The sequence below is a fragment of the Leptidea sinapis genome, chromosome 47 (genome assembly GCF_905404315.1).
Source record: "Leptidea sinapis chromosome 47, ilLepSina1.1, whole genome shotgun sequence".
NCBI classification, from domain to species: Eukaryota; Metazoa; Arthropoda; class Insecta; order Lepidoptera; family Pieridae; genus Leptidea; species Leptidea sinapis.
Window position 1 is genome coordinate 2199274 of NC_066311.1, and position 26706 is coordinate 2225979.

Here is a 26706-nt window from a genome sequence, read left to right on the forward strand (position 1 = left end):
CTTCTAAAACTGAGTATAATTTGTTGTCCAATTTCCTTTTTATTAAATTTGGGTTACACGAGACCGTTCTTCCAGTTAAGCTTGGGTAGTTCGTGATTTGTACCAGGTACAGTTTTGCTGGAAAGGCCATTTTAAGAAAGCCTATTGCTTAGAGGTTTCATAACACAATCTAAGGCAGGTACTACATTGGAAGCGGAGTCGGTCTCGCCAGCAGGCCCTACCCGGCCAGCCAGACCAGTCCAGACTCGGCGCTTCTACACTGCAGCTAAACAGGAGCGGATGAACCAGCTAGAATGCAGAGTCAGTACTGTGTGAAATCTCGATGAAGAAAGGTGTCGATATTGTCTGGAGTCTGGACTAGACGAAAAACAAACCTGTTTGGTTGTTCTTAGACCAGTTCAGAATTGTTCCCCCTCCCCGGAGCGAGCACTGGCTGAAGTGTAGGAGAGTCCGTCTGGTTGGGAGAAATTCCGCTTCCAATGTAGGACCGGCCTAAGACAGTCTCTAGATATAAATTGATATAATTTTGTTTCAGACCCGCCCGAATCGCACTTGGCCTGGTTTTTTGGAAGTACACACTATGTAGTTTCAAATGTAACAATGCTAAGGTTAACGCGAGTAGCAATGAGCAGAACCTTCGACGGTGTTGATTCATACATGAACGAGTATGTTTCGTTATTGACAAGGTCTAAGTCGAAACTTTACTTTGCTGAATGTACGTTATGTTTGTTTACCAAGAGACTTATTTTCAGAACGCGTTAAGTTGAAATTAAAATCATAAACGATAAAATCTTCTACTCGAATGTTTGAAAGTTCGTCTTGCAGAAAAAACGTCCCCACTTCCGATTTCTTGAAAAACATTATGAAATGCCAGCTCTAGTGTGCCTAGAGGGTCAACAGTTAACCAACGACAGACATTGCGGATTTCTTCATGCATTCTTCTGGTTGGATGATGGGCAGTAGTTATCGAAAGAAAGCGAGGAGGCGTGGCAGAGTTGGTCTGGATTTGAAAAAGGCTTTTGATCATGTATGGTACTGGATTGTAATTCCAAAATACTATGTTGATTAACTTGATTGATTGAGCTGCAAAAATAAATTTTCTACATCATCTAAAAATAATTAAATTTAAACGAAATCTACTATTTATATTTTAAGACACCAGGTGAATGAAATTTGGTAATTGATTAAGGTCTCATAAGAATTGTTCTTCACAGGATGACGGCTAGATTATGGGTACCACAACGGCGCCTATTTCTGCCGTGAAGCAGTTATGTGTAAGCATAACTGTGTTTCGGTCTGTAGGGCGCCGTAGCCAGTGAAATTACTGGGCAACTTAACATCTTATGTCTCAAGGTGACGAGCGCAGTTGTAGTACCGCTAAGAATTTTTGGGGATTTTCAAGAATTCTGAGCGGCATTGCATTGTAATGGGCAGGGCGTATCAATTACCATCAGCTGAACGTCCTATTCCTCTCGTCCCTTATTGTCATAAAAAAAATCCGGATTCTGTAGTCCCGTCATGTAATAATATGTTCTAGTAGATAATGTGTTGCTTTCCCTGCCTGATACGGTCATAGAAAGGTCATGGTATGGTTCGGTTTACTGATTAAAATCATCATCACATAGATAACAGTATAGATACATAACGATAGTAACGCGTAGTTAATCCGGCTCTTCTAGTCCGGTAAATATTTGTTTAACAGCTGTAATACATATGCGTTTGTTTAGTGCATGGATTCCCAAAACTGATACCGAGACCCCGCATCCAAATTACGTACTTTATTATTATCTCTAGTATTTTCCGTAGTTTTTTTTACATGATTACAGAGATTTTCATCTTGTACGAACTTGTGCTCGCATATCGACTTGTTAAGTTTTGAAAGTACAATATGGATACCAGTCTAGCGAAACTCTCTAAGAAAAAAGCGATTCACTCGATTGTGACAGATGACGGCTATAAAAATGGAGATAGCCGAAATCCACTACGTTTTACGGCTATTTTCAATAACCCATCTATCCCTAGTAAACTTCCTAGAGGTGGACAAATCTATATTTTTACACTTACTTATATTTCAATAACCTATAGACATAAAGCATTGGACTATAACTATATTGGACATAACCATGGTCTTGTCATTAAACGGTCACAGCACGGTATCCGTAACTAGGAGATACGTTATTGAAAACGGCCGTAAGCAACTGTTCGCTTTCAAACTTAGCCGGATTATACTTTGTCGCCAATCGCCATACTGTAATTACTACTATTTCAAACTTATGTCCAATGACTGCACGTTGCATACTAAACTAAATTTCAATTTTTACTAAGGCAGTCTCGCCTCTTATTACGTAGTATTTACATCATCTTTGATGGATACTTCTTACTCTTAGATAATTTATACGTTTAGATAGAGCCTCTTGCTACTAGACAACCGATGAAAACGAGCCAGGTTTATTATCTATTTATAGCAGTACGTGATAAGCTACATCTTACACTCGTGATTTGTATGTCACTTTGTGTTAATATGCGTTTATTGCCCAAAATAGAAGTTAACGGAACGGCCGTTAGAGGTGTGACTTTTGCTATATAATAGCTATATATTCTATATATTCGCTATCGCGTCTTCGTACTCACTGTAGTCCGCATGTTCGACCAAACTAAACACAAAGATGGCCAAATGTTTTTGAAGTTATACTTCATTTAGGCGCGTTATGAAAAAATGATGAGAGTGAAATTTTAAGATGCGCGCGTATCACTATAACAGGGTGAAGTTGGTTCCTAAAATTTTCTGACGTTTGCGATATTCGTTGTTATTATTTTTTGGTTTCTTCGTCCATTTTTAGGATAAGCAAAGGGTTCAAGCCCATGAAGCCGTTTTCGTTATTTAATAATTAATTGTCAAAGCCATCTTTGCAAGATTTTTACAATATTGTTCTTTCTACAAACGTGGAATAGCACGAGGAATATATAATTTTAAGGATTTTTGCTTTGTTAGGCCGAAGAAGTATAACTTCTTGCGTACATACTCACTTTTATTTATTTAACTGAAGCTACTTCCACTCGCTTTTAATCCTTGCATGCGTGATATCATATTCCTGGTTTCTTTGACCCCGAACTGATCAAACACAGTCTAGAAATCCACATTCTTCTATCCATCCTCTCCACCTGACCAAGCAACACTAGTATTTTCTTTCCAATATGGTATCTTCTCGTTAAAGACACGATTATTAGTTTCTAGTCAGTTTGAAGGTGACTGGCGATTGCAATACATAACACACATGATCATAATAATGCTGTAACAATTGAACATTACACTGACTTATACACAATGTGTATGTCGCAGGATAATAAGACAAATCGGATTATTACTAAAGTCCTAGAAGGATTGCGAAGTATAGGACAGTTGGAATCTAATCTAGATTTTCGCAAATATCCGTGCTATTATGGGTCCGCAGCCAAATGGCAAAAAACAGAACTCGTATGGATTCGTCGTGTCTGTCTTTCCGTCCGTACGTCACAGCCACTTTTCCGAAACTATAAGAACTATACTGGTTGAGTCTGTCCTCCAAATAAGATAATGATAAAACGTAAAAAAAATATGATGTACATTACCATGCAAACTTCCACCGAACAAACCTGGTTTGAACGAGATCTAGTAAGTAGTTTTTTTAATACGTCATAAATGGTTGCTGCTTAAGAACCCTTCATGGGCGAGTCCGACTCACACTTGGCCGCCTTTTTGTAAGAATCATTGAAAACATACGGATTATCTTAAGGTAAAACGCGAATAAACATGATCTTATGATCATTGATTGGCTTACATTAAGCTTAGGTTCCTAGCCAATGTAAGCATGGTTACCATGTCGTATCGTCTAACTTAAACTCGCAAGGAATTCATTACAATTTGGAAATTCATTTAAATTTTCAACTGTCCTTAATCAATTGAGATTATCGCAGTGATCCCAAAGTAGGATTTAATTTGTGCGGATAATTCTAATTTTTTTCCAACTATCCGGTTATTATAACAGTCGTCCTAGGCTTTTCTCCATAATCCTATTTGTCTGATTATTCTACGACATTACATATACGGATGACATTATAAAAAACTAATAGAGTACTTGTATCGTGATAACGCAAGGACATCGATTAAATGGTCAACGCTATTTGGAGATTAAATGTAATATTTGTATATCGGCAGTGATTATCAGGTTATTTTAATTGACGTTAAGCGATCACTCATTCATCATCATACCACTCTCTTGCAACATGAGAGGAACCATAGGAGCTTTATCGGCCTTTTTTTAGTTGCTGAGCTGAATATACTGAGGGATAATAATTTTGATTCGAATTTGGATAATCTGTCTTTAGTCACGATTAATCTGTGGTACCGACTAGTTTTGGACCACACGTAGTGAGTTCGCGATCGTGTCCAGTCTAGCACTGCCAATTTGCGCTCATAGTGAGTGGCTTGGCAAAGCGAGGGCGCTGGGTGCGCCGTTGGCGATGGCAAACCCCGAAATCGAGTTGTAGTTGAACCCTGTACTTCTAGATTATGGGGATGGTATTTTCTTACCCCCTTATTCATAATAGTCTGCTAACTTAAAGCATTGCTAATTCTCGTTCTGTCTTCTTCTATTGACCTAAGTCAGAATGAGAAAAAACACTCCTTAGCGGCTGTTTTAAGTTAGCGGACCATTATGAATAAGGGGGTTAGCGTTTATATCGGTATTTTTTTAGCAATGGGAAGGGCTATGCTCGGAGTTTCCCTGCGAGAGTGAATCGGAAATGAAGAGATCCGTAGGAGAACCAAAGTTACCGAAATACGACAGTCAAAATGATTTCGAAACTGAAGTGGCAGTGGGCAGGCCACATAGGTCGACGGACAGATGGTCGTTGGGGCAGTAAAGTCCTCGAATGGTGACCATGTACCGGAAGACACGGTGTTGGTAGGCCCCCAACAAGATGGACCGACAGTCTTATCAATCGCTGGAATACGTTGGTTGAGGGCAGCGCAAACCGATCGATCGTAGTGGTAAAATTTGGGGGGCCCTTGTCCAGTTGTGGACGTGTTCCGGCTGATGATTATGTGTAGATTTAATTAAAATATGGTACGTTGTCTGACGCCTGGTAACTTGTGTGAAATTGCATCAATAATTATCATTTCAAAATACAATTTCCTAATCATCCTCCTTGTTTCTAATAAATAAATAAATTAAAAGACAATCGTTAGCTACTAATTAAACTCAATTAAGCGTGAGTCGCGTTTTGCTTCACAGAGCTATTGTTATATATCGTCGTTTCCTTTAATATGATGAATAAATCATTACTACAGTTGATCCTGGTTGCTTGGTCAGTTGTGTATGCTAAAACAATTTGTTATGTTTTTAAAGTGATAACCCTCACTTCTAGGATTAATACACAAATAAAAATTTGAAGAACAAAATTTTATGAACGATGCAGGACCCGAACCCACGACCTCTGGCGTTCCGTGCCGGTACTCTAACAAACTGAGCTAACCGTATGCTATGTTCAATTCTGAAGCCACCACCTGAGAGTTGAACAAAGCGTACAAGATTTTATGTGTATGTTTAGTTCTACGTAAAGGGATATATTAACTGTTATTGTAATATTTTTATCTGAACTAGGCTACTTTCTAGGCTATTAGAATTCTTTTTAATGTAATTTCTAATATACTAGCACTACCACCGCTTCGGAAATAAACGACACTCTGAGAGAGAAGCGGCGCCGGAAACTCTTTTTAATGAAATATACATTTATTTATACGTCTAGATAGACTGTGATAGTTCAAAACGTCGAAAAAACATTGAGGTGGCCTGTTAACCTATATTTTGAACAATGCATGGACACTTACACAAAGTGATACCAGTGGATTATGAGTACCACAACGACGCCTATTTCTGCCGTGAAGCAGTAATGTGTAAGCATTATAGTGTTTCGGACTGAAGGGCGCCTTAGCTAGTGAAATTACTGTGCAAATGAGACTTAACATCTCGTCTCAAGGTGACGAGTGCTATTGTAGTGCCGTTCAGAGTTTTTGGTTTTTTTTCAAGAATCCTGAGCGGCACTGCATTGTAATGGGAAGGGCGTATTAATTACCACCAGCTGAACTTCCTTCTCGTCTCGTCCCTTATTGTCATAATAAAAAGTGACATACAAATCACGAGTGTAAGACGTAGCTTGTCACGTACACTAACGGGCGTTTTCAAGAACCTATCTATCCTTAGTTTAACTTACTAGAGGTGGACAAATCTATCCTTTTACGCTTACTTACATTTCAATAACCTATCGACATATAGCATTGGACATAACTATGGATAGATAAAATCTTGTCATTAAACGGTGACTGCAATGTATCCGTTACTAGAGATACGTTACTGAAAACGGCCGTAAGTTTTCTTGCAGCAAGAGAGCTCCATCTAGACGTATAAATTACCTAAGTACAAAGATATATCAAGTTTAGCTCATTACGTGTCATATCATAGAGTATGTCTTCAGTATAGTTAGCAGGGTGCTTAGATAAAGGATTGGTCTCCGCTACGCTCCAACTACATACCGCAGGTTTAGTTGCAAAGTGCACCAACTAATACTACGCCCAATGTCTCGAGCAATGTGTGACGTTGAAGTGCCACATGTTTAACTTTGCTAATAATTGAAACTAAAATGCCGGGTTGCGTAGTAAAACTTTGTAAAAATAATACCATTAGAAAAAATAAAGACACTGGGAACATATAGTAAGTATTTTGTATATTATTATTATTAGTCTTCATAAGATACATAATAGCTTTAAGGGTAAATGTACACTTCTATAATAAAGTCCCAGCCACTGTTCAGGCATTATCTATAAATAAATTTAAATGTTTTATAAAAAATGGCTCTGTCGTAAATCCGATTATTCCACTGCTGAATATCTAAATAATCGGACAGCCTGGGAGTAGATTGTGATTATTTTATAGAGATAGAAATGACTGTACAATATTGTATATTTTTATTGAAAAGAGCGCAAAAAAGGAATGCTGGGAATGCTCTCTCAGAGTGCCATTTGTTTCCGGAGCGGTAGTAGTATCTAGTAGTTAATAGAAATGACATCAAAAAATAATTCTAAAGGAATCAATTTTAAGAAAATAAATGCCTTTTGCCTTGTTAATTTCAATGTAAATTAACACGAAGTGTATGTTACAAAATTCGAAAGTTGCCATTGAGTGTCAAGATGCCACGCACATATATATAATAGTTGCCATTATAAAAAAAGCTATTGTTCTAAGTGTGGTGTCTAGTTGGAGCGCAGCGGAGGCCAATCCTTAATCTAAGGCTGGTTGCTTAATTATTGTGAGTCATTAATTAATTAATCATCAACATGTGTTTCGTGTTTGTCGATCACGTGCATCGCTTCCCACGTGTACTTGTTTATTTTCTTTCGTTGTTCACATTTCTGAGGACATTTGAGATAATAACATAAGCCTTATTCCTGATAAGAAATTACATGTATTTAACTACTTACTAACTCGACTTAACCCAGTAGTAGGCATAACAAGTTTATGTTTGTTCCTCGTGTTAACATTATGATTGCCGCAGTTTCTACCAAATTCGTTAATGTGCTTATGAACGTATAGAACATAATCAAGAATATATTGAGATGCAACAATCAAAATGTTTATTTCTTTAAATTTTTCTCTTAAAGATTCTTTAGGATGTAGGTTAAAAATAGCGCGAATTGCCCTCTTCTGCAGGACAAACATGGTATCGGCAGCGGTGCCCCAAAGCAATATAGCATAGGACATAATACTGTGAAAATAGCTAAAGTATACTAGTCGCGCTGTATCTATGTAATTTATTCCACCTTCGCACGACACGCCACAAGTTAGGATATCATCCTCACCATCTGGATGTGTGGCGGTCCTCCACAGTGCGGTTTTCAAGGAGCTTTCTTCCTCGTACTACTAAGCTGTGGAATGAGCTTCCTTGTGCGGTATTTCCGGGACGATACGACATGGGTACCTTCAAAAAAAGCGCGTACACCTTCCTTAAAGGCCGACAACGCTCTTATGATTCCTCTGGTGTTGCAAGATAATGTGGGCGGCGGTGATCACTAAACACCAGGTGACCCGTACGCTCGTTTGTCCTCCTATTCCATAAAAAAAAACTGTCGTAAGTTTTTTGACCGCATATGCTGCTGAGTAAGCAGCTAAGTCTCTTCGCCAATCATTTAATATGGGAGCCCCATTGAAATTTTGAATCAAGAGTAATGCCAAGAAATATTTAGCCACCGGTTCTACCTCCATTTAAGAAACATTCGTATCTCGAATCAGGTTAAACACCTCTTCGGAACACTCCTCATCATAACACATGCAGTAGAAGACACACAATGAAGCGAGGACTTTTAGTAACGCCAATTTAAATACAGTACCTGGACGACCGAGCTTTGCTCGGATTTTTAAGAAGGTACAAAACTTGAACAAAAAAAAACTAATAGGACATCTGGATTCGAATCGGGGTCTTCTGCTTTCCGGATCACTCAGTGTCCCATCTGAGTTATTATAGTCCTGTATATAAGGATTCGAATCGGGGTCTTCTGCTTTCCGAATCACTCTGTGTCCCATCTGAGTTATTATAGTCCTGTATATAAGGATTCGAATCGGGGTCTTCTGGTTTCCGGATCACTCAGTATCCCATCTGAGTTATTATAGTCCTGTATATAAGGATTCGAATCGGGGTCTTCTGCTTTCCGAATCACTCTGTGTCCCATCTGAGTTATTATAGTCCTGTATATAAGGATTCGAATCGGGGTCTTCTGGTTTCCGGATCACTCAGTATCCCATCTGAGTTATTATAGTCCTGTATATAAGGATTCGAATCGGGGTCTTCTGCTTTCCGGATCACTCAGTATCCCATCTGAGTTATTATAGTCCTGTATATAAGGATTCGAATCGGGGTCTTCTGCTTTCCGAATCACTCAGTGTCCCATCTGAGTTATTATAGTCCTGTATATAAGGATTCGAATCGGGGTCTTCTGCTTTCCGGATCACTCAGTGTCCCATCTGAGTTTTTATAGTCCTGTATATAAGGATTCGAATCGGGGTCTTCTGCTTTCCGGATCACTCAGTGTCCCATCTGAGTTATTATAGTCCTGTATATAAGGATTCGAATCGGGGTCTTCTGCTTTCCGGATCACTCAGTGTCCCACCTGAGTTTTTGTTGTAGCAGTTGAATGTTATTGTAGCAGTTTCTCATTAAAACAAGGATAAAACTACATTTTTTTAAAATTAAAAAACCTAGCTAGATCGATTTCACGCCCCCGAAAGAACCTACATGTATACTAAATTTCATTAAAATCGTTGGAGCCGTTTCCGAGATTCAGATTATATATATGTATATTATATTTATATACAAGAATTTCTCGTTTAAATATATAAGATAATATGTGATGTTACCACCGGATATCGAACCCGTATGCCATCGTTCGCCAAAAGCAGACAAGGCAGTGATAGATAATGAATAATTACTTCGCTTATGAAACAAGTATCGTAGAGCTGCGAGTTTAAAGTACATTTTGATCGATAAGATGTTTACATTCCGACATTAATTGATCTCAATGAAGCAGCAGTTAAGTGGTCCGAAGACGTATCTAAGATCTGGGGTTCCGTGGTAAAATCACAATAAAGTTTGAACTTTTAATAGTTTTTTTAACGAGACGAGTAGGACTCTAGGTTCAGCTGATAGTAATAATACGCCCTGCCTATTACAATTCAGTGCCGCTAAGGATTCCTCAAAAATCCAAAAAATCTTAGCGGCACCACAGTTGCGTTCGTCACATAGAGACATAAGATGTTAAGTCTCATTTGCCCAGTAATTTCACTAGCTACGGCGCCCTTCGGACCGAAACACAATAATGCTTTCACATTACTGCTTCATGGCAGAAATAAGCGCCGTTGTTGTACCCATAATCAGGCCCCCTTCCTTTGCAAAGAAGCCTCCTACGGGTAAAAGCCCTTAGTCGCCTCTTACGACACCCTTGGACCTGGGACAACCCTATTCTTTTTATGCCTAGAGCAAGCACAGGATTAATTTTAATGGTCGTCTTAAGGCGAAGGGTAAACACAAAACACACAAACAAGGTGTTTTAGAAGTTTTGTGGTGAAAATATAGCATTTGGAGCTATGAACACTACTTTATCCTGTTACACATACCCTTAAATCTTACTTGTAGGTTGCTAATTACTTGCTGTTGGTTAAAGTTAATACTTCAGAGCTATTATGATGTACCAGTGTTCTTTGCAGTTAAACAAGTTTTTCCTCGGCATGATGCATTTGTTTAGTATACTACTTTCATAAAAGTTGTTCTTATAGCTTTTACTTTTTTTGTGTTGGTACATTTAATCAGATTAGTAGTCAATAATGAGGATTATAAGCAATTAAACTGTTTGCGCCTGTTAAAACGTTACATTATCGACGGAAGAATTTTGAAAATATTGGTTTGTTATCTAGGAGCCGTGAACTCATATCGCTCAAGGTCGCCGGCATTTAGTGTCGCCTTAAATGTGACTTTGTTATACTGTCACGCCTTAACCACATTATCGATCATTATGAAAATGTTGCAAACACGTCGGGGCAAAAGAAGACATGATGATATTTTATCCCGCAATTTGTAAGAGCGCGATACCTCTTTAACGGACGAAGTCGCGGACAAAAGCTAGGTTTGCGTAATTCCGTTGCAAATTTAGCAATAAAACATCAAATTTTTATGTCAATAATTAAATTGAAATTAAAATTGGTAATTGTTTATAGACTGCAGTTATACAGTCGTTTTATATCTTTTAAGTTATTAAAAAGGGAATGTTACAGGTTTGAGGTCTTCGAAATCATTTAAACTAGATAGTTTGATAAGAAACAATTAAAGTGGAGTTATATTTAAGTATTGTTATAAAGCGTAATTTTATTTCATCACCCACTTTGGTGATAATTCTTTTAAAATCATAAAAAAAGGTTGATATTTGCACGATAAGGATTGTTTGACAGTTGGTGGACTCTCAGTGTCTAGTAAAATTTCTTAGCATTTTTTTAAAATTGCAAATTATAATAAAAATAGATTGATGCGTTAAAGGGGAAACTTGACTACGAGATTACCCCGTCTCGGATCAGATTATGATTATCTTATAGCAATAACTTGTTAACAAAACGGTTTTTTGCGCCGTTTATTCTCTCTATTTGTTATCGAAACGGTGGTAGTGATCTTAAGGACGTTAAAATTAATTCATCATTACTTTCATCGGTAACTTGTGATTCTTCTGCTGTTGCAAGAGAATGTGGGCGGCGGTGATCACTTAACACCAGGTGACCCGTACGCTCGTTTGTCTTCCTATTCCACAAAAAAAAATCCTTGGTACGCTCGAAACTCGGAAATCCATGAGTATCTGGAAATTCTAACCATATTTGACAAAGTCTCTCAAGACTTAATCAACTAATAAGGCTGGTTTGACAACTCACCCAAACCCATTATCCAGTATGCTCTTACAGCCAAATCAGATAAGAAGACTCAAGAGAGCCAATGTGCTACCTAACTAAGGGGAGATGGGGCAGTGGCTCCACCTCGCCAAATCTCAACCTCTTGTATATTGCTGTGGGGCAGCGCTGCCGATATTAATACAATATTTGTGCTGCAGAAGAGGGCTATTCGCGCTATTTATAACCTAGGCCCTAAGGAATCTTTGAGAACTAAATTCAAATAAATTAACATCTTGACTGTTCTTCTCAATATATTCTTGATAATGTAATTTATGTTCATAGGCACATAAGTGAATTTGCCAGAAACTGTCGTAACCATAATGTTAACACCAGGAACAGACAAAAGCTTATAATGCCTACTACTCGACTAAGTCGAGTTAGCAAGTCTTTTGTGGGCCGATGTATATGCTTTTACAACAGGATCCCAGAAAATGTTCAAAACAAAAGTATTACGTTATTCAAAAGAATTGTTAAAAAACGTTTGTGTAATGATACCACAGATTGTGAATGGAGCGACCGCCCTCAGGCTACTAGATAATAAGTTTAATTGTACAATGTTACTTTGTTACTTTGTAAATGTTACTTTAATTGTAAAACATATTTTTGATGAAAAAAAAAGCCCGCTGAGTTTGTTGCGCCCATTCTTCTCAGGCATGAGGCATTCATTTTGGAATGGGTGCTAGTTTTTTTGACTTTCAATAAGTGATTGCACATCCTATTTCGAATAAAAATATTTGAATTTGTACCTCACCTGATTATAGTCTTGAGGACTGAGCTCAGGTCTAAAAAGAAAAAAAAAATAATAATTCAAAACAACAATTTTGAGAAAATAATAACTTTTTTAATCTATACTAATATTATAAAGCTGCAGTGTTTGTTTGTTTGTTTGTTTGTTTGTTTGTTTGTTTGTTTGTTTGTTTGTTTGTTTGAACGCGCTAATCTCTGGTACTACTGGTCCGATTTGAATGATTCTTTCAGTGTTGGGTAGTCCATTTATCGAGGAAGGCTATAGGCTATGTTTATTTTTTCAAAATTAGGGATCCGTAATAAAATTGCTATTTTGTAACACAAGGTGTAAAATCGAAAACCTATTTTTGCGTGCGCTGCAAAAACTATTGACAATAGAACAAAATGATGTACAGGCTATAATATAGGCAATATTTTATTACTTATAAAACTATCGCGTGAATTATACTTTATATGGCAAAACAACGTTTGCCGGGTCAGCTAGTAATAATGATAAGAACCCTTAAGAACGGACCGACTCACGCATGACCATTTATAATAATTATTTCTGTCACAACGCAACGCTGTGGTTATAACGAAAACTGTTGTGATATTAATTATTGTTCTGTTAAACTAGGCTTCGTTTTTTATTATGCTAGCAGGTTTGTATGTCAGTGATTAATACGCGATTCGTCTCGAACTGTTACGATAAGAATGAAATAAATGGAATTTAATACAGTCGCGCAAATGATTGCGGATCTGTTAAAGGTCAGAGATATATTAATTACAACTAGATTCTGGGGTAATAGGGAAAAATTGTGGGTTGCGTAACGGTAGGTAAGCATGGTTTGGAATCGGGATCAAATTTAAGGGTAATAATTTATTTGGGAGTGTTAACGTTAAGGAAGCGTTTTATAACTTACTAGCTGACCCAGCAAACGTTGTATTGCCGATATTAAAATCGCGATACAAAAGTAACTGTTGATCGTAGATGGGTGAAAATTTGAAGTTGTATGTATTTTTTAATGATGACTCATAATCAAACAAATTCAAAAAAAAAATGTCAAAAAAATCGTGTGGACCACCCTTAACATTTAGGGGGATGAAAAATAGATGCTGTCCGATTCTCAGACCTACCCAATATGCACTCAAAATTTCATGAGAATCGGCCAAGCCATTTCGGAGGAGTTCGATCCCGCACACCGTGACACGAGAATTTTATATATTAGATAAGATTGTTAAGAAGCTCTCAAGAAAATATAATATTAAGTCATTCCCTTTGATACCTACACAAATTAATTACAATGGGAAGACTAAAGTAACTGTCTACTTCAAATGTCACGAAGGTTTGCTGAAAACGAGTGTTGTGTTGGTGTCTTCTGCACTCACACGACAATATACTGAGTCAGCTCCTTTTAGCAGTGAATCACGCTCACACTGTTATTTTTAATTTTTTATAATATTTGCTATGTTATTTTATTAAGTATTTGAAGATTGTAATTATTGCGAATAAAGTGTTTCTATTTCTGTTTCTAACACAAAGCTGTCTAAATCTAAATATCAGATGAGATGAGGACACTGACAGCGACGAAAAGAAATATGAAAAGAACTTATTAAGTACTAGGCTGAAAGCTGGTAAAATAACGAAGAATGAAATACAGCAAAAGAGTAAACCAAAAGACATTATGAGAGCTGCAAAACCAGCAAAATGGGATTGGGCATATAATAAAAAGGCATTTATTTTCTCAAAATTGATTCCTTTAGAATTCTTTTTGATGTCATTTCTTATACTACTAGATACTACTACCGCTTCGGAAACAAATGGCGCTCTGAGAGAGAAGAAGCGGCGCAAGAAACTCTCCAGCATTCTTTTTTTTTGCGCTCTTTTCAATAAAAGTATACAATATTGTACAGTTGCTATAAAATAATCACAATCTAGTCCCAGGCTGTCCGATCATTTAGATATTCAGCAGTGGAGTAATAGGATTTACGACAGAGCCATTTTTTTATAAAACATTTAAATTTATTTATAGACAATGCCTGAACAGTGGCTGGGACTTTATTGTAGAAGTGTATACATTTACCCTTAAAGCTATTATGTATCTTATGAAGCCTACTAGAATTAGTTACAAGCAATCCCTTATTTCTAGTGTTATAATAATAAAAATCACTATTAAGAGCAAAAAGGTGACGATTTTTGTGAACATATATTAAATTTTCATAAATGTACTGACAATAAACAGTCATAATATTTATTTCTTTAAATTTTTCTTTGAGAGACTGTCTATAACCAAGCTGATATATAGCACGAACAGCTCTCTTTTGCAGAGCAAACACTATATCAATGTCAGCAGCATGACCCCATAGTAATATACCGTACGTCATGATGCTGTGAAAATAACTAAAGTACACTAATCTAGCGGTCGCAACATTCGTGTACTCTCTAATCTTTCTAACTGCATATGCCGCAGAGCTGAGTCTATCTGCTAGATGGGTAATATGTGGACCCCACTGAAGCTTTTTATCTAACGTGATACCCAGGAAGACCGTAGTGTCCACAAGTTCCAATCTCTGGTCATTTATAAGTACGTTGGTTTGTACCTCCGCTGTGTTTGGTGTAATGAACCGTAAACACTTTGTTTTTTTACTGTTTAAGTGCAGATTATTCGTCTCAAACCAACGCACTATCTTTGAGAGTGCATTGCTTACCTCGTCATCAATATCCGCACGTCGCTTCACTTTAAAAATAAGTGAAGTATCATCAGCAAACAATACAATCTCATGGCTATAATAATAATAATATTGACACTTACACATATTATCTTGCCCCAAACTAGGCATAGCCTATGGATACAAAGACAACGATATATTTAATACATTACACTTACTTAAACATACATAAATACATATAAACATCCATGACTCGGAAACAAACATCGATATTCATCACATAAATGGTTGCACCTACCGGGATTCGAACCCGGAACCTCTAGCTTAGTAGTCAGGGTCACTAACCATTCGGCTATATGGGTCGTCAAAAAATATAAAGTGCAAGTTACGAAAGATGGAACAGTATAGTCACAAAGTTAAACCGGAGATGGAGAGACGAGCCAGTAAATTACGAAGGAGTGTTATGCAAAGAGTATATTAATATAATATAGGGAAATGAGAGCCGTCTACGCATTATGAGCTGTCTATTTGAAAGCTGGCGCCATCTGGAGTTTGGCTCCGAAAATAACTATATAAAAGCTCGAAATTATAAAATTCGAATTGTCGGGGACCCAGTACTCTGTGAACGGCTGGATCACTTGGCGTTGCGTAGAGACGTCGCTTCATTGTGTGTCTTCTACCGCATTTATCACGGGGAGTGTTCCGAAGAGCTGTTCAACCTGATTCCTGCCGCCGAATTTCACCTTCGCACGACACGCCACAAGTTACGATATCATCCCCACCATCTGGATGTGTGGCGGTCCTCCACAGTGCGGTTTTCAAGGAGCTTTCTTCCTCGTACTACGAAGCTGTGGAATGAGCTTCCTTGTGCGGTGTTTCCGGGACGATACGACATGGGTACCTTCAAGAAAAGCGCGTACATCTTCCTTAAAGGCCGGCAACGCTCTTGTGATTCCTCTGGTGTTGCAAGAGAATGTGGGCGGCGGTGATCACTTAACACCAGGTGACCCGTACGCTCGTTTGTCCTCCTATTCCATAAAAAAAAAACATTTTTAATTTTCTGACGCAATTAAATAACTCTACTTTTTAATGTAGGTATTGCAATTTTTTACCGTGTTGAAATTGCGCGTAGAGTTAGTTATCTAATTTTGTCACAACATAGAACATAAATGATAGATTTAGTAGTGTAAATAAAATGGAACACGAGAGTTACGTACAATGTGTGCAAACGCTAGGCGTAGCCGCCATTTTATGACCAGTGGGCAGTGACACAAATAAAGAAAAGTTGAAAGGTTTCATAGCGAGTGACAGCTGCCAAAGCTTTCATTTTCGGGCCAACTAACAGATGGCACTACAGTCTTCTGAAAACGTCACTTTAAGGCGTCTGTCCCACCCCTGGTGTTATGGTACCACCACCACATGGTACGAATATACGAATGGTAGAAGGGGGAGGCCTTTGCCCAGTAGTGGGATGATATATAAATTAATAATAGTTGTTTTTTGTAATGGGCTTAAGTAATGGGCATAAATGAAATGTTGACACACTAGATTAAATTAAATTGACTTTAAAAAATATATTTATTCTAGTCTTTAAATAATGACATTTAAAAAATATAATAATTATAATTTAAATTGACCTAAGTGCTTAAAATATAGAGTTTATTAATGTTAAATCAATTATAATAATAACTAGAATTTTGTTAATAATATAATAATAAATTTTGAATGCCAGAAATGGCCGATAACATTGATACATTAAAACTATTTACACCCATTGTTACATGTTTTCTAGCAAAATAAAAGATTTATTTATTTTTATTTAATTAGCTCTGCGAGAGTCGACGAGACCTGCGTATCTACCAAATGGTAGACCGTCATGTCAGCTTGCTGATGGCAGTGCTAACTTCTCGGCGGATATTAGATAATTAATCTATACATATAAATAAAATTGAAGTGTCTGTTTGTAATATTGAAATAACTTTTTTTTACTACATGTATATGAACACATATACGTACATATGTATACATCAAAATAACAGTTTTTACAATTTTTGTCTGTCTGTCTGTCTGGCTGTTCCGGCTAATCTCTGAAATAGCTGGACGGATTTTGACAGGACTTTTATTGGCAGGTAGCTAATGTAATAAGGAGTAACTTAGGCTAAGTTTATTGTAGAAAAATAAAGTAATGTTGTAATGTCCAAGAAACGGTCTAACTCTAAAAAATATTTATATGGCAAAACAATATTTGCCGGGTCAGCTAGTTATCACTAAAATTGACACTTCGTGTGACTGTTAGATGAAAAAAAATGGAAAAAATCGTACGAAACCGGTTTATGCAGCAAAACAAAAGTATCTTAAGATTAAACATTAGTGAGGTTTTTTCATTACCTAGTTAATTGTTTTTAAATTTTATCATCTTGACTGATTTGTCATTGTTACCAACCGTGTAAATAATGATTGAGTATTTGAACTTCATTTATAATTATTGTGCAATACCTCATGTTACAATATTATACGTTATGCACTTCTTGTCTATGTAAACTTTCACATTGCCAAATCTAATAAGTACTAACCAACCTAATACCAACCTGCGCTAAAACGCGTTCTCCATAAATCTTGATATGTCTGTTCAAATATCTGTATAATGAAGTCAGGGTCAAAATAACTTGAAAAAAAATAAAACTAATTGTTGAGACAAAATGATAATAATATTGACATACTTTTAACACAAATTATCTTGCCCCAAGTTAAGGATATATAGCCTGTGTTATGGGTTACAAGACAATGATATATTTAATACAATATACTTACTTAAACATATAAACATACATAAATACATTTAAACATCCATGAGTCGGAAACAAACATCCATATTCATCATATAAATGCTTGCACCTACCAGGATTCGAACCCGGGACCTCTAGCTTAGTAGGTAGGATCGCTAACCACTCGGCTATAGAGGCCTTATAATGATATGCAAGAGTCGCGATTGCCGCTATTTTTTTAATTATACATATTGTTATCAATTACAACGAGTACCTAACTAGATATAAACATAATATAAAAGTCGGCCACAATTTCACAATTCAATATGTCTATACCTATCTATAGATATGTTGTTGTCACGTCTAAGTTTGTCCTTAGCATGATTACGAAAACAATAATGCTTTGAGCTGATAGCGCGTTTACAGACAGATAGTTGTTGCGTTCAATAGATATGTGCGCTACGACTTCCGGTAATAAATCACATTATTGATCGTGTAAGGCCGGGGACACAGAACGAGTGACAGCGAATGAAAAAGAGCTGTTTCACCTGATTCCTGCCGCCGAATTCCACCTTCACACGACACGCCACAAATTAGGATATCATCCCCACCATCTGGATTTGTTGTGGTCCTCCACAGTTCGGTTTTCAAGTAGCTTTCTACCACGTATTACAAAGCTGTGGAATGAGCTTCCTTGTGTGGTGTTTCCGGGACGATACGACATGGGTACCTTAAAAAAACCTTCCTTAAAGACCGGCAACGCTCCAGTGATTCCTCTGGTGCTGCAAGAGAATGTGGGCGGCGGTGATTAATTAAGACCAGGTGACCTGTACGCACGTTTGTCCTCCTTTTCCATTAAAAAAAACTCACAAATGACGAGTGAAGAAGAGAGACGAAAATTACTCAACTTTATAGTTGTAAAGAGAACTCTTGACTTCACTAAAGTGGGTTTACATTTTCATTCCGTGTATATTTTTTATCCGTGAAAACTCATTTCAAATTAAAATTTTATAATAGCATTTATATAAGCATTTGGTTGAAAAAAGTATCATTTAGTGAAGTCGAATTAATGAAAAAGACCTCAATTGTGGCCACCATTATGTGTGAAGGCCATCGGAACAGTAGTAGGTACATTTCATAAGTACTTATTGCACAAGTGCTTATAAGTAATTAGACGACTATAACCAAACACATTGAAAAGCTTTTGACGAAAATAGTATCATTATTTTTTTTTTAAAAGCCGGAAGGTGGAAAGGTTACACTTTTGTTATTTTTGATTTTTACAAAATTACACTTACGAATGTCAAAGTTCAAAAGTGTCCCAATATTTTGATTAATGTACAAACAAGGGTCAAACATCACAACAGCTAATAATACGCCTCCAATTTAGATTATAACCTAGTACGAGGTTATTTATTAAATATTCCTACCACTCGTGAAATTACCACTACACAAAGTAATGTTCCTGCAATCCGTTCTCAATCTTACAGTAAATCTGTTGGTGTGAGTGCGAGCGCAATATCGGCAATACTGCTCTAAAGACTAGAGCAGCAGTAACTCTCATTAATGGTTTGCTTTAAGGAAATTTTATGTTAAGTAATGCTAGTATACCCTCCCGTAGTCAGAAGTACTGGGCTTCTGAATAATGGTAGAGTTTACCATCAGATGAACCGTACGAAGACCTCGTTTGAAGTATTCGATAAAACAAGTTGACTTACGATGTCCAATTAACTTTTTCAGTATTGACGGAGGCGTGCAATAACGAGCCGTCTTGTCTTCAAGACCACGCCGGTCTCGAGGCCATCACTCAGCTTCATCGGCAGCTGGATGATGATGCCAATGGCAATGTGGACCTCAGCGAGAGTGATGATGTGAGTACCTACATGGATTTTTGTACAGAGAACGCTTGAACTGCAGCATATTACTAGGAAGCTTACAGGTTCGTGCTATCTTCCATGCGCCATTTTATATCCCTCAAAAATAGTTCAGCAGCAGGGCTAAAACTTTATTATATTACACAATCAAAGTATTTTTTTTTATTGTTATTTTTGGAGTCAGTGTCAGCCACGGTAGGTTAGTAATACAGTTTTAGGAACGTTGTAGGTGAGATGCGCTTGTGTCACACGCGCAAGGTGACAAGGTGAGAGGCGTGGGTGACACCTATTCCAAAAATTACAATAATTGTAACAAAAATACGTAATTGATATTTTACTTTTTAGTGCACATTATATGTATTGTTTTGGAATAGTTTTTTTTGTAGTCGGTTTTTTTTTGTAAATTTTTTTCATTTGTTGCATATCCAGCAGAACTAAGTCATATACCTATTTTGTATTTGCATGTTAAAATCATACACAGATCTATTTAAATTTTTATTAAACTTAATATCACAGTTTACAGTTTATTAGTTTATAATGTTTTATTAATCATTACTTTAATTACATTTTAACAGTTATATCAGTATTGTTCGAACATGCGTCCTTCATTTGTTGTACAGAACAGAATAATTAGAATCATTCTATCTACTGTCTCTCTGTGAGCGTTCCGTATTGTTTTTACAATTAGAGCTCGTGGACAAAGGCGTAAGTCTTTTAATTGCCTAGTTGTGGCCAAGGCTTGTATAGATTTTCTCAAATAAGTCGCCCCTTGAATTTCAGACGGCGTTGGAGTAAGTTCATTATCTTTACTTGAACACATTTTGTCAAATACGATTTTCAAATTCGATGACGAACAACGAACAATCGTTTTTTCCTCTTTAAAGTGTTCATTTGTTTACTTTTCAGTAAATAGTCTTCAATAAACAGCTTTCTATTTGCAAACCAGTTTGAAATGTAATTAAAACCTTTGATAAGTTACCTCCTTGGTTTGCTATGTTCCGGAGTAAAAGATCGTTCCATTTTTAAACTACACGACAGATATGAGTTTACTATGGATTTGGCTATAGCTTATATTATGGACGCATGTATATGGCCAGTGAGTACAGAAATTTCGATTTATCTCAAAGAAGGTTATCAAAATAATGATCAAATTTTCAAGCATGCTTAAGAAAAAGTACTTTTCGGATATCTTGCATAGTTTATAAATAGATATCTAGACGACCGAGCGTTGCTCGGATTTTTATGAATGTACAAAACTTGAACAAAAAAAAAACTAATAGGACATCTAGATTCGAACTGGGGTCTTCTGCTTTCCGGATCACCCAATGTTCCATCTGAGCTACTTCTATATAGTGGCGAAATTTACCTTTGTATTCTAATATTATTAGCTGTTTCTCATTAAAACACGGATAAAACTACATTTTTTAAAATTGAAGCTAGCTAGATCGATTTTTCGCCCCCGAAACTACCTATACACTAAATTTCATTAAAATCGTTGGAGCCGTTTTCGAGATTCAGAATATAAGAATTGGTCGTTTAAAGATATAAGATAATCTAATAATATCGTTTATCGTTACCAACAAATATCTCTGAAGCGCATTGATTGGTATCAACACGTTTTCAGCGCGTGTGTTTTATCGCAGCGGATTCGATGAAAACAATGCCGCGCAAAACTAACAAACCATATTATGGCTCCATTTTTATAGCGATTCCAGCAATAGTTTTTTACTTTCGTATTCGTCACTTCTAGAAAATAGTCATTGTTGTTTTATGACGTATTTTATTGTGATGATAAATGAGCATGCGTTTTGGTATTCGGAATGGAAGTTAATTTTGTAAATGCAGCCCTAAGTTTATTCACATATCTTCTGGACAACGTACGTTAACGTACCGGAAGGCTCAGTGTTGGTAGTCCCCCCACAAGATGGACAGGATGGCAGCGCAGGAATGATCGTCGTGGAAAACTTAGAATGAGGTGCAGAAGTCCCTAAAAAGAGTAATCTTAACATCCAAAGAGCACCGTGCAAACCTACGGATGACAATTTACGAGGGCGGCACTGAAAATTTCGGGAATCAAGGAGGTGACACAACATTACTATTTAAAAATGTATTTAATGTTAATGTATATGTCTTTTCGAAGTATTCTCCGCGAAATTTGACACATTTTTCCATACGATGGAACCAATCATTGAAGCAATTATTCCATTCGGAAGTTGGGGTTCTCCAAAATGGCCGCTTTGTAGGCGTCCACAGCTTCTTCAGGTGATGAAAATCTCTGACCACGCAATTTATTCTTTATTTTAGGGAAAGTATAGAAATCATTAGGGCTTAGGTCGGGGCTGTACGGCGGATGGTCCAATAATTCTATGTTTTCTTGCTCTAAAAACTTTTGTTCTGTGTGCGGTGTGAGAACTCGCATTGTCGTGATGGAGGATGATGCGGCGGTTGCAGATCTCTTTACGGAGTTCAGAAACGACCTGTAGCAAACAAATGCTAGCATACCATTCTGCATTAACCGTTCTTTGTCCCTCAAGAGTAATAGTCGCAACATGGCCAGTTTTGGAGACAAACGTGGCCACCATTTTTTTTTGCAACACTCCGTGAACGTACAAATTTTGTTGACTTTAACTCATTTTCGAACACCCAAACTCATGACTTGTTTTTTGTTTCGGGTTCGTACGCGTATATCCAGGATTCGTCACCTGATACGATGTTGTATACAGCATTTGAGGATCCTGCGTGGAATCTTTCGAGAGTTCTGACGCACCAAGTAACGCGAGCCGCTTTTTGCTCTTTACAGAGCAAATGCGGTGTCCATCGGCAAAACAACTTTTTTACACCTAATTGTTCATGCAAGATTATTTGTATTTGACTCATGCCAATGTCTAAAGTTGCCTGAATTTCGCGGTGTGTCACATGTCGATCTTCCTCAATCAGCTTACGCACAGCATCAACGTTTTCTTTGGTGACTGCAGTTTTTGGACGACCTTGACGGGGATCATCACTGAGCTTGACACGTCCACGTTGAAATTCAGCAAACCAGCAATAAATTGTGGTTTTGGATGGGGCTTCATCACCAAATGCAGAAATCATCCGGTCAACACACTGATTTTGTGTTAACCCACTTCGAAAGTCATAATAAATCATCGCTCTAGAATTTTCTCGAGTCAATTCCATTTTCTCAACGACTAAACAAGTTTGACAAGACCTTGTGACAAGACCGAGAATCTTTTTTTAAATAAATAAATGGTATTCGATTTTTAGAACCAAGGAGTTTTCAATTAAAAAGATTTTGATATGACAGGAACAGTGTAAATATTCCAATCCCGAACTTTTAGTGCAGCCTATGTATGAGCTCTTACCGACATCGCTCTTCGTTCCCGCACAACATCTGTGTCGTCCCTCACGGAAGGTGTTACTAAATGTAAATAAGATAATTAAACAGGGAGAAGGTGATTACTAAATAACCAAGATATTTGAACAGATAAACCATTTCTAACTGTATTACATTTAGCTTTATACTTGGCATTCCTGTTACTTTTCTAGGCCCCCCAACACTATTCTGCACACTTATCTCATTTTTTAGGCACTAAGTCTGTAGGTTTTACAACGAGCTCAGCTCTATCACCCACGTACTTCTAATTATATGTATAAATGTGATACGATTGTTTCAGTTTCTTCGCGAGGAGCTCCAGTACGATAGCGGCTACGAGAAGCGGCAACGCGCCTTCCATCACAATGATGATATGCATATCTCCGTGAAGGAGCTTTGGGAGGCATGGCTTAGATCTGAAGTAAGCTATTTACCTTAACAGTGGTTAAAATGAAAACTACGATCGTTAAAGTGCTTTATACTTCTGATCCAACCATGGACGTTATAGACTATACAAAAAATGTAAGTAGGTAAGGAAATATCGATGACGTAGTCCTTATAGGGCTTTAACAATCACTTATTCTTTCTGTTCATTTTTAATTGGTATGTATTATGTATACGATACGATACGACCGGGCGTCGGGAATAAAGTTTTAAAAAGCACTTTTATTTAACAATATTTAATGTTACTCACAGATAAATTGGAACAAGACTGCTTAAACAATATCAAAATTAAACTAAAGAAATCTATAAGACAGTGGGTGCACAATCAGCACTACGTCGGGGTACGGGGTACTAACGTATGCAGGTTTAGCCGTGATGGGCCTGCGTAACTCACATTAAGAATTTTTTTCATGTATTTCATCATAGACCTTGATTAAAAAAGAGTAGACTGCTCAAAACAGCGGACACACAGCTAAAACGGCTTAATCGTTTAGATCTCCTTGGGAAGGGGAATCATAAAACGGCTCCGCATTAATCACCAGGGCATGTTTTTTCAAGATTTTAACCCAGGCGAACCTTGATGACTTGCTGTATAACCTGTTTATTCAACCAGTTCTTAAGCGCACATTTGCTACGAATAAAGAAATATAAAATCATTACGGCATATTTCGACAAATGTTAGCCAAAACAAAGCTAGAAGTTCCATCGCTTCTCTGCACCCTCAGGGGTTGTACAATAGGTACCTCAAATTAAATTTCGGTTGTTTAAGGGAATATGTAACCAACACGCAGGTGGTGTTATGTTGAGCACCATTAGCTGCCTGTAACAGTAATTGTAATGTGATATCAGTCATGACAGACCATAAGTTAATATAATATGGCATACCTTAGAACGGATATAGCGGCAGATGCTATTGATGATGTGGTTGCAGTACTGCCCCGGAGAAACACTGTACAAACAGTTAGTTCTACTGCTACTAAATTATTATTATAATCGTTATTGTACAGGTACATAACTGGACCGTGGAGCAGACAGTGGAATGGCTGTCGGACTCTGTGGACCTTCCCCAGTACAAGACGCTATTCCTGCAACACCGCGTCACAGGAGCCACACTACCCAGGTATCTACTGGGATTTGTGCAAAAATTTCTATTGGACGAGCAATGTTCTGTTTGTCAGCGTTTTGGAAGCATGTGCAAGTATGTCCCACCATATGGACAAAGGAAAAGATATGTAGGTACCAAGAAGAGTTCTTGAAGATGGTAGTGCATTTCGCGAGAGCCATGCGGCCAATATACTTTGGGTATATGAGCCCAAGGCAAAGAGACCACAACAAATTTTCAAGCAGTGCAATTAAATAAGACAAGTCCGTATAAATACTTACCAGTTGCTCGACTTTGCCTAAACCCAAGTGATCTTTTAGGATAAGATAAGACTTCCTAGACCCCACCATCTGAATGTGTGGCGGTCCTCCACAGTGCGGTTTTCAAGGAGCTTTCTTCCTCGTACTACTAAGCTGTGGAATGAGCTTCCTTGTGCGGTGTTTCTGAGATGGGTACACCTTCCTACGAGGTCGGCAACGCTCTTGAGATTCCTCTGGTGTTGCAAGAGAATTTGGGCGGTGGTGATCACTTAACACCAGGTGACCCGTACGCTCGTTTGTCCTCCTATTCAATAAAAGAAATAGACCTTTATTTCTTTTATTTAAAAGAGAGGGCGAAACAGGCATGAGGCTCACGTGATCGGAAGGGCAACCACCCATGGATATCACCAGGGCTCTAGAGATGAATTTGCCGCCTTTTAAAATAAGAATATGCTCTGAGCTTGACGGTCCCTAAGCTGTATCGGCTCGGAAAAATTGCGGTAATTAATTCCACTGTGTGGCTGTGCGAGTTGAGAAGATTCTCGGCTAACGCGCTGTTGTAGAATGCCAGACATCAGCATGATGCGGGTGGAATATCGTATTTTGACGTAATATCTGATTTTGTAATTTGACCAATGAGTATAATAATATATAGGGAAAAGAGAGCCCTCTCTACGCATTATGAGCTGTCTATTTGAAAACTAGCGCCATCTGGAGATTGGCCCCGAAAATAACTATATATAAGCTCGAATATTAAAATTCATTTTGTTGTGACGCAATCAAATAACTAACTTTACTTTTTAATGTAGGTATTGCAATTTTTTACCATGTTGAAATTGCGTCCATGTTGAAACATAGAACATAAAGGATAGATTTAGTAGTGTAAATATGCAAAATGAAACACGAGAGCTACATACACATGCGCAAACGCTAGAAGTAGCCGCCATTTTATGACCAGTATGACAGAGACACAAATAAAGAAAAGTTGATAGGTTTCAAAGCGAGTGACAGCTGACAAAGCTTTCATTTTCGGGCCAACTAACAGATGGCACTACAGTCTTCTGAAAACGTCACTTTAAGGCGTCTGTCCCACCCCTGAATTTGACTGCTCAAGGGCGTGCACTGGTTTTCTAGCAAGGTAGGCACTGTAGATCTAACAAGTCGTAGTTGCGCTCTATTCTGATAGTACGAAATAAGTTGTATGAAATGCTGCTTGCTTCGTTCATGCAATCTTTAGACTGCCTACTGCAGCTACTAAATTAAATTCAACACTAGTGCTATATTAAGGTTCATAACGAGGTCGGCAATGCCTAATTGCCTGTATGGTATGCACGCCCTTGCTGCTGGTATCAAGCATAAGAAATCCCCATGACATGTATTAGAAGACGCATATAGAATCCACATCTTTCTCCACGCAACGTCAAAGAATCAGGCCGAATGGAAATATCTTGATCGTCGTCGATGATACAAGCCGCTCTTCGTTTCATGCGGTCATATTGCTGCGCCATTACACAATTTTCCTATTAACAGAGACCAATTATAAATCTAATCATCAAGGGATTCGCTTATACGCAAAAGAATATTAGACTCAGTCATATTTTAGTGACAAAACTATACATGAAAATAAGAGACGAAATTCGCAGAAAGACCTCAGGTGATGGTAAATTAAATTAAAAACAAAAAAAATTCGCCAGTGACATTATTACTAACCTATATGGTTTTTTTTTAAGAAAATAAGAAAAGTAATAACATTCAGCTGATATTAATTGATACGCCCTGCCCATTACAATGCATTGCCGCTTGGGATTCTTGAAAGACCCAAAAATTCTGAGCGGAACTCACCTTGACGCATAAGATGTTAAGTCTCATTTGCCCAGTAATTTCACTAGCTACGGTGCCCTTCAGACTAAAGCACAATAATGCTTACACATTACTGCTTCACGACAGTAACAAGCGCCGTTCTGATACCCATAATC

At 37.5% G+C, this 26706-nt stretch overlaps 1 protein-coding gene across 4 annotated transcripts in view; it reads left to right on the forward strand.

Annotated features, from left to right (window-relative positions):
• LOC126978106 (stromal interaction molecule homolog) overlaps nt 1-26706 on the forward strand; it is a 77380-nt gene that overhangs the window by 12049 nt on the left and 38625 nt on the right. For all 4 annotated transcript variants that reach the window (XM_050826828.1, XM_050826829.1, XM_050826830.1 and 1 more), the window contains exons 2-4: nt 19418-19548; nt 23226-23345; nt 24376-24488. In XM_050826828.1, coding sequence (XP_050682785.1) covers nt 19418-19548; nt 23226-23345; nt 24376-24488 — 364 coding nt within the window. The remainder of the gene's footprint in view (nt 1-19417; nt 19549-23225; nt 23346-24375; nt 24489-26706) is intronic.